The sequence below is a fragment of the Arachis stenosperma genome, chromosome 4 (genome assembly GCF_014773155.1).
Source record: "Arachis stenosperma cultivar V10309 chromosome 4, arast.V10309.gnm1.PFL2, whole genome shotgun sequence".
NCBI lineage: Eukaryota > Viridiplantae > Streptophyta > Magnoliopsida > Fabales > Fabaceae > Arachis > Arachis stenosperma.
Window position 1 is genome coordinate 136,402,049 of NC_080380.1, and position 8,896 is coordinate 136,410,944.

The window sequence follows — 8,896 nt, forward strand, 5'->3', positions numbered from 1 at the left end:
TCTTCTTACCACATCTTAATCACATTTTTTCTTCACTGTTACTCCGCCCTTTAATTTAATACTTTGACTCTGGTGTGTCACCTTCTCTAAATTTTCGGCTTCTTCAACTTGAGTTCCTACAAGCTAACACATGAAATCTTCCTGCTCCAGTTTTACTTAGAGCTCCAAATCTCATGCCCCTTCCCCACCGAAACTTCATTCCCTTCCCACCACACTATGCAATCTATTTCCATCACCATTTATTTGCCACTCCCCACCACACCCACCTCTCCTCACCACTCTATGCAATGCGTTTGTAGTTTGATCATTATCCTTGTCCTCTGCAACATAATCGGTATCGATCTCTCCTCCGTTAACGTCAATGTGTTTGTGGCTTGATCACTATCCTTGTCCTCCGCATAAAAGAAAAGAAAATACATCTCGATTTGGGAGAATATCCTCTGAACCTCAGAAAACTGTTACAATTGCTACCAAGGTTTAAAGTCACCCACAGGTCCCGCAGTCCTGGTTTCAAGAGGGCATTCTTGCTTCACTGAAGGGTTAGCAAGCAATATTTGTTTCCTAAGTATAACTTCTGGTGGGATGGATGTGAGTCTCAGTGGAAATGTCAAATAGTGGCTTGTCCTTAAAGCCATTCATTCTTCACAAGATGAAAATAAATGAATGCAAATACTCCTCATGTCAACTTGTAAAAGAAGTACCTTGCGTAGTATCCACCTTCAGGGTCATTTCCAACATCATAAAGAAGTCCTCTAAAGTAAACAAAAATTTACAACTTTCCCAGTGTAATGTGTAACTAGAATAATAACTAGAAGAGAACTACACAAGACAAGATTCTGTCTATGGCATGCCCTTCTAGTGAAATTCTTCTTCAACTAATCGAAGTAATTTCAATGCATACCTTACTATTGTTAAATGCAGACCATTTTACAGAAAACAAGTAAGAGTCAGCACACCCAATCCATCAATTCTGAAGTTACTCAATATAGTTAATAGTAATAGGAAATTATAGCATTGCCAATCATTGGAAAAAAAACAACATCAGCTCCTAAATTGATCATGCTACAGCATTAAACTTGTGCCCACCCAAAAAATATTGAAACAGAGATGTTTTAGTACTTATATTTTTTAGTATCTCACCAGAAAACTGAAGAAGAAGCCCCATTCCTAAGAAATCCTCCTACAAACAAAAATTAACGGCAAAAGGAAGAAACAATTTTTGCTTAATTTATTTGGGTGAGTTTTAGCCTGAGCCTCGACTAATGAGGCGCAGCATTAGCCTTGTCCTTTTGGGTTTGCTGTCACGTGGAGATTGTAACGCATGGCTCGCTTTATTCATACCTGTGAAGACGTATGAGTTCACCGTCAAAGGAGAGTCTACGTTTCTAGTGAAATTGTTACTGTTACCCATGTTTGGGGGACAATTCATAATTATCCAAATTATATATGCTAAAATTTGTTTTTCATGGAATAGGTTTTTGGAGGAATGAAATTTGGGCTTTTGATGTAAGTTTCAGAAAATAAGGACCACATCGTTATTGTTACTTGAAAAAAGACCAACGATTATAAACAATGGTTCTAGACAAAAAAAAAAAAAACAACTGTTATTTCAGCCCTCAAAATTGAAAATAAAAATAAGATGCATTTCTATTATTATTATAAAGGATTATCAAGTGGGAAATTTTTACAGTCTTATTAAGTTAGAATGACTTTCACAAAAAAAATTTATTAGCAGAATCATAATATCATAATCATAAAGTAAAACTAAATAACTAATACTAATCTACAAACATATTTTTTTTCAAATTTTTAATGAATAACTAGAGAAATATGCATTTTAGAATAAAGCTATAAGCCTATAACACCTAATATAATATAGTAATTTGGATGAACAAAGACATTTTTACATTCTATTTTAGTGATTTCATATCATTTAATTACTTGTATGTATCTTTTATGAGGATTTTTTTATTTAAATGAATATAAAAAAAATTAAAATTTTAATTTTAACAATTTAATTATGACTATTAATCTAATAATAATTTGCTTATGTTTGTAATTGAATGATTAATTTACAGTTTTTTTTTTTCAAATCATTATTTCACAAAATGAAAAGTCTTATTATCTGGACATTTTTTTGGTGATTAATATCTAGGCTTGTAGATCTAAATATGTCGTGGGCCTGTTATTTTCTGAAGGGCAATTTTTGTGAATGAACTTTGCCGTTGTTGTATACCAAAAAATTGATTGTACTAGCTCCCCGCTCTGGTTCGCCGTGCTCCTCCGGCAGCGAGGTAGATCTCCGAGCGTGAAGTTTGGCTACTGGGTAGAGGTTTTTGATTCATCAACAAAACCATGGCCCTCCTCCGGGCTAGCGATGACGGACCTCCGAAGTTGCAGGAATCGAAGACGCGCAACGCAGCGCAGCGAATAGGGGTGCAAGCCGAGTGAGCGGCGGCGGCGGTGCAAGCCGAGCGAGGCCGGAACAACCATCTATATCTCTCCGAAGAGCAGGGAGCAGCGGCGATGATTGACTCGGATCCAACAAACGATGGTATTCATCCTTTCATGGGTGTGGGTTTTTTAGTCTAAGTCTCAATGCTTGTTTTATTTATAACTTAACCAGCATTCAAGCAATGTTTTGGCCCGTCACTTAATTAACTGTGTGGACCTTTTATCATCCTTGTCTTTTTGGTTTGTTTGTTCTCAGCTTCAAAAGCAATGCATGGAATGAATGGGCCCATCAACACAAAAAAGGGGAAGAAATGAAATTCATCTCACTTGAAAGACTACAACATGATATTTAACATTAGATAGGGTCAAAATGAAATTTTAAAGAAGACCCGCTAACAAAGCAGCAACCTCTGCCAGAGAGGACAGGCTAATGCTGCGCCTCATTGTGACAGGCACTTCCTAAAACTCACCAATTTATTTGTGTGATGGGATATGCAAAATTTCGAGACCTAGGTCTTACAAGGCAAGGATAGTGTCCACTTGTCCTTATGAGAGAGCGTGTGTGTGGTGTGAAGTAAAAGTGGCACACTTTCCACGTAGGAACAGGGACACACATGTCAATTACAGATTTGCACACACACCCTCCTTTCTTTCCACACAAAACCATTCTCTTATCTTCTTCTTCATCTTCTTGAGAGAGAGAGAGAGACAAAGAAGAACAGCAAAGTAAGAAAGTAGCAAAAATGGCACAGGCAGCCACAGCAAGTGGCCTTAACACCGCCGCAAAGTGTGGCCCTTGTTCAGTAAATGGTGGTGGTGGATTACGACCAACCTTGAAATTGAAGCCGATGGCTCTGGGTCCCAAGTCATGGTTCTTCTCAGGCTCACTGAACCTGTTGCATCATCCCAACCAGAAACACCTTACATCAGCAGCACCAAGGATTTCCATGCGTGTGGCCTCCAAGCAAGCCTATATCTGCCGAGATTGCGGGTCTTATCTCATTCTCATGATATGATGATATGATACACTTGTTGTTTCAACTTGGAAATTATTCATGGTGATTCATATGTTGCAGGTATATATATAACGATAGAACTCCCTTTGACAAGTTGCCTGATAACTACTTCTGCCCCGGTAATTCTTTTTTTCTTGTGCTTAATTTCATCAAATACTTTATTACAATAAGAAAGGGTGTACTTTGCAGTTTGTGGAGCTCCAAAGAGAAGATTTAAGCCTTATGCACCTGCTGTCACAAGAGGTGCAAATGATACATCAGTTAGAAAGGCAAGAAAGGCCGAGCTCCAGAGGGATGAAGCGGTTGGGTAAGTCCTCCATCTTTTTCTTTTCCAAGCATATGCAAGAAAAATGGTTGGATTTCATTTTTGTTTCTTCACAGGAAGGCACTTCCTATTGCAATTTTGGTGGGAATTGCAGCGCTTGTTGGATTGTATTTCTACCTCAACACCCAGTACTAGGTTGCACTCCCCATTACCTCTGAAATCTGGAGTTTAACGTGTTACTCTTGTCTTCTTTTCTTTCTTTCTTTTTGTACCTTATGTTTCATTCATACAGGAGAACATTATTGGTCATGTTTATAAACCCTGCCTAATCAAGGTGGAAGAGTTGATTTCACTCTCTCAATTCACGTTTTTAAAAAGAATAAACTATATTCACATTTTCAACATGGTTGAGTTTTCTAAGATTTGATGCCAAGAATTTCTTATTTATACAGTAACATTCTTCAAATGACATGCAATGAAGCTATGGTATCAGCTTCAGTAACAGATACACGAAGTTCATAAAGGACTAAACAACATTGATAAAAATAGCTTCAACTCAACGAAGCAAATAGCAACATGTTTTTATTTTGGAATACAGCATACATTTAATGGAAATTTAACAACCCCTAAGCATAAGCAGTATGGGGTATCCCTCTGATCAATGTCCCATGAGAAACAACATCAATAGATGATTCTAAGAGTGAGCTGCCGGTATCTGTCTCACTAAAACAATACACAGGTGCCTGCCAATTGGCATCCTCGAGCACCGCACCGACCTCAAATGTCATCACATGAGCAACCATTCCTGGAATCGACCAAATGAAACAGCATTCATTACAAATAACATATAATGATATTATAATTGAAGAAGTATACCGAAGAAGAAACCAACCAGAGGAGAAGACCCACATAACAGGTCTTTGAGTAAGTACATCCTCGTAGTAGGTGATGAAATCAGCCTTCTCCCAAACATTGCAGAGGAAATTGTCAACATTCTTATGACCAAGAAAGGTAGCGCCGTCAAGCCAGTTGGGGCGGAGAATGCCAACATCGAAATGTACCACCTTGCAGGTGGTGTTGAATGGGTGGAGGGTGTAGTAGAAGGAGGTGCCGTTGTCCCATTCGAGGTCGTAGGAGAGGACACCCAACTGGTGCTGGATGATGTTGAAGTTGCGGCCGTTGGGCCAGTCGTACCATAAGTCTACCTTCTGCAGGGAACTGCTTCTGTTGATGAAGAGCACCGAGTGGAATTGATCAGGCCATGTTGCTGGACATGGAACTGGCTCCTCTGCCATTAACGGCGACAGCTGAAGAAACAGAGGAAGAAGTAGCAGAAACACAGAAACGGGGTCTAATGCAGTTGCAGAGGCCATTCACGTGGATTGTGTGAGTGTCAGAACAAGACGTCAAGAATCGATTACTACACTTGAGATATATAAGACACGTGCAAAATTCGGGTCCACAAGAAGTCTAGTATTTCTTCCTGATCTTCTATCGGAACCTGAATCTTTTTGGGAACTAAAATAATGGTTTAGTCCAAAAAGTCCAAATCTTCTAGTTCTAGTTTTATTTTTTCTCCCTTTGTGCTGATATCCACTTGCTAATACTAACCTTTGAGTTGCAGTTACTCAGTTACCCATCACTTATTTTATAATAACAAAAATGGTGAAAAATGCATTTTGTTTCATTGTTACAAATGACAAGATCTTGAGTTCTCAAGCTACTGATTGCCAGCAATGGGACAGTCCCGACCTTTCTTGATATCATCCCAACCCCTTACCCATGGTTGGCCAGGTGTTGCTCTTGTTTCTGGGGCAGAATGGCTCTCAAGGTTCTTCATAACTCTTTCATGCACTGCAGCAAAAACCTAAGCAATAGATAACTCAAACGTGAACTTTACCCACAGGAAAAGCAAAAATCAAATCGAATAAGTAACTTGGAACTCCATCAATTAAATAATGAAATGAAACTCACTGGATTCCTGCTAAGTGATTCTGGGGGTTTCTCCTGTCCAGATAGCCAATTCCATAGGTCTGGATTCTCCTACAGAACAGAAGAAGGATTTTGAAGTGTCATGACTCGAGCAAAGAAATTTATAACCAAGCTAGCCTAACAGCTCTCCATTTATTTATTTTCCATCAGATCAGAGATTGCAAAGTAACAAATTCCTGACCCTATCAAAACACACACTTATATACAATTTTAATGGATAGGCGTGCCAACTTCAAAATTCCTGACCCTATCACCCAAAATTCCCCCCAAAATAATTACAATCAAGTTGGTGTAAACCAAAGAGTTCCATTCCATAACGATGGAGTTTAGGTGTACCAATGAAATTAGAAGATAACATACTTGTGCAATTGTACAATGGATCAAAGTGGAATTGAGATGATCCTAGGAAATCTTTACGACCAATCAATACTAGAGTGAAGGAAACTATTAATGGCGGTGGATGTAAAAGCGAGCAGAAAGAATAACGAAAGAGGGGGGGGGGGGGGGGGAATACCGAGTCGAGCACGTGAACGCGAGAGCTCGAACACGACTTTCATCCAACGAGTGAATATTGTCCTCCACCCATTTGCCGAGAACCAAGTCGAGTTCCAAGAGCCCTCGTTGTTTGCTTCTATAAATTAGCCTATTCGGAAAGAAAGAACAAAATCAACAGAGGAACAGCTAAAAGAGAAGAATAGAAAGAGGGGGAAGGGGAACCTGTTAAACAAGCGCCTTTTGCTTTCTTCATCAGATAAATCGATATGAAGGGAGAAAGGATTGACAGGGAGGGAGCTGAAAGGAGAAGGAAGAGAATAGCGAGGAAGAGGAGATGCGGTGGGATTAGATGAAGTGAGGAATCTCTGGAGGTTGATTAAGCCTCGTCTCAGAGAACCCATTTGATTCGGAAAATTGGAACTAATGAATTGTGTTTTAGTTGTATTTGTAACGGTTTGCACTTTGCCTTCCTCTTCTGCTACAGTACTACCCATAGTTATCAGCAACACAAGATTTAGCTAAGTGATTATTTAAGCAAGACAGCAACAAATTCAAGGTTCAGTTATAATATTCAGCAACAAATTCAACTCAGCCATGTTTCCCAGCAGCCAAAAAATTAGCTCAGTGATATGTTCAGCAACAAATTCAGTTTATTGATAATTTTCAACAACAAATTCAACCATGATAATTTCCAGCAACAAATACTTTACCTACAAATATGATTTACAGCAACAAAAAATTTAGCTAAATCATTATTTCAGCAAGACAGCAACAAATTCAACTATCAGTGCTGATAATCGGCAACAAGTGATTATTTTCAGAAAAAAAATGAGCTCGGTGATATTTTCAGCAACAAATTCAAGGTGTAGTGATGATTTACAGCAATGAAATTGAAAAAGAACAGGGCCGAAGGAAGATCACCTGCCCAGGGACCAACTGACGTCCGAAGCAATAAGACGACAACGACCACCACCCGAGGTTGAGTGCGAGAGAGTGAGGGCGTGAGCGAGACGGAGACGAGAGAGGTTGAGTGTGACAGCAGCCGTGAGAGAGCTTGAGCTTGAGTCAGAGTGACGAGAAAGAGACTCCAGAGAAGGGTCACGTTGAGCGGTTGAGGGATTGAGGGCTGCGTGATCATGGATCAGATTAGCGCATTCGGGGATGTGCCGGGGTGGGGAGTTTTTCCTTCAAACACGCCGTTTTCGAGTTTTTTTTTTTTTTTTCCTAATTAAACGTGACCGGGTTCGGGTTATATGACCCGGTTCGGGTTATATAACCCGGTTTGAGTCATCGGTTTTATTTTTTAATGAGATAAACACTAAACACTTTTAGGGAGGTCGCGTTTGAAAATGAGACAGCGACCAAGAAATAGACGCGGAAAAATAGATATTGAAATAAGTTTTAGAGTATATACCTATTTTGGTGAGTTAATATTCAAATTGGCCCCTGAAATTTGATTTCTGACTCAATTTAGCCCTCAAAGTTTCAATTGACTCTAAATGTACCTTGAAATTTTGCATCGAATCTCAATTTGGCCCTTCAGGCGTTTTTCGTCACCGGAGAGTTGACCTGGCAAATTTAAATGACACCTGGCAGTCTCAAAACGACGCCGTTTTACTGTTGGCGCCGAAATTGTTAGAAACGACGTCGTATCCCTTAGGAAGGGGTTAAATGAAAATCCAAACACTAACCACTCCAAAGGTGAGACTCAGTTGACCCTTTCTCTTCTTCCACTTCCTCTCGTTTTCCTTCCCGTTAGAGAAGCACCATGGATGTCACAGTAATGGAGCTTTGAAGCTTTTCTTACTTCTTTCTACCCCCATTGTGAAGATTAATTACCTGGGAGTCATCTTTTGAAAAACAGGTTAGTAACAAAATCGATGCTCTCAACTATGGTGCTCTGTTTTTATGAAAATGTTGGTTGTGTGGTGTTTTTCATTTTTTCACCCTACTTGATCAGTGAAACTTTGGGAGAATGTGGTTGATTATGGTTGTTGATGATGATAGAATTTCTGTATGTTAGGGTTTAATTTTTTTGCATGTGTGTGACTGTGATCAACCGAAGCGTTCAATTCTTTATCCGTTTGAGCAGTCTTTAATTCTTCATATTCCATTTTAAAATAACAATTATACTCCTTCATATCACATTTTAATTTAATTGTTGATTGGATAATTTCTTGTAAAAATAAAATATTTTCTATACTAAACATTGTATGCATCAATGACCACCATGAATGTTTAAGTGATAATCATGAACTGAGGATTTTGTATTTTGGCCAGTCATTGCAGTGTATTTAACTTTTGATTATTGTTTCGTTAACAGAGTTTATGCTAATTTTTTTCATTATGTTCGTCTTGTTTTAGATATTCCTTTCTTCCCTTATCCTAGCATAGTTTTCTACGGATCTTTATCACATTAAAAAAGGAGCTTGTTTCCATATTTTCATCTAATGTAGCAGAACACATAAATTGTTAATATAGGACAATTCTTAAAACATTTGTACAATACAGGGACTTAATTAGAAATGTTTAAGCTGCAAGTATCTAATTGAAAATTTTTATTTAAGAACTTGATTACGAACTTTTAAACCATAGAAAATTAATTGAAATTTAGTGAAATTATAGAAATTTATAGAATAATTATACCTTTTCCATTTCTGTGATTCTAAATACC

At 38.4% G+C, this 8,896-nt stretch overlaps 2 protein-coding genes and 1 pseudogene across 2 annotated transcripts; 1 reads left to right on the forward strand and 2 right to left on the reverse strand.

Moving 5' to 3' along the window:
- Positions 1-2,927: 2,927 nt before the first annotated feature.
- LOC130974361 (uncharacterized) lies at positions 2,928-4,139 on the forward strand. Its single transcript, XM_057899212.1, has 4 exons — positions 2,928-3,445; positions 3,531-3,589; positions 3,660-3,777; positions 3,852-4,139. The coding sequence occupies exons 1-4, from the start codon at positions 3,198-3,200 to the stop codon at positions 3,928-3,930; spliced, it is 504 nt and encodes a 167-aa protein (XP_057755195.1). The 5' UTR covers positions 2,928-3,197; the 3' UTR covers positions 3,931-4,139.
- Positions 4,140-4,152: 13 nt separating this feature from the next.
- LOC130974359 (uncharacterized protein At4g14100-like) lies at positions 4,153-5,121 on the reverse strand. Its single transcript, XM_057899211.1, has 2 exons — positions 4,628-5,121; positions 4,153-4,540 (listed from the first exon to the last, which is right to left on the reverse strand). Exons 1-2 carry the CDS (start codon positions 5,106-5,108, stop codon positions 4,362-4,364), a joined length of 660 nt encoding a protein of 219 aa, XP_057755194.1. The 5' UTR covers positions 5,109-5,121; the 3' UTR covers positions 4,153-4,361.
- Positions 5,122-5,368: 247 nt separating this feature from the next.
- LOC130974360 (succinate dehydrogenase assembly factor 2, mitochondrial-like) lies at positions 5,369-7,347 on the reverse strand (annotated as a pseudogene).
- Positions 7,348-8,896: the final 1,549 nt, after the last annotated feature.

Excerpts from the sequence above, each read along its gene's own strand:
- LOC130974361 (XM_057899212.1), top strand. The coding sequence starts at position 3,198 with ATGGCACAGGCAGCCACAGCAAGTGGCCTTAACACCGCCGCAAAGTGT. Across the intron at positions 3,446-3,530 it reads TATATCTGCCGAGATTGCGG|GTATATATATAACGATAGAA; the intron begins GTCTTATCTCAT and ends CATATGTTGCAG. Across the intron at positions 3,590-3,659 it reads TGATAACTACTTCTGCCCCG|TTTGTGGAGCTCCAAAGAGA; the intron begins GTAATTCTTTTT and ends TGTACTTTGCAG.
- LOC130974359 (XM_057899211.1), bottom strand. The coding sequence starts at position 5,108 with ATGGCCTCTGCAACTGCATTAGACCCCGTTTCTGTGTTTCTGCTACTT. Across the intron at positions 4,541-4,627 it reads TATGTGGGTCTTCTCCTCTG|GAATGGTTGCTCATGTGATG; the intron begins GTTGGTTTCTTC and ends GGTCGATTCCAG.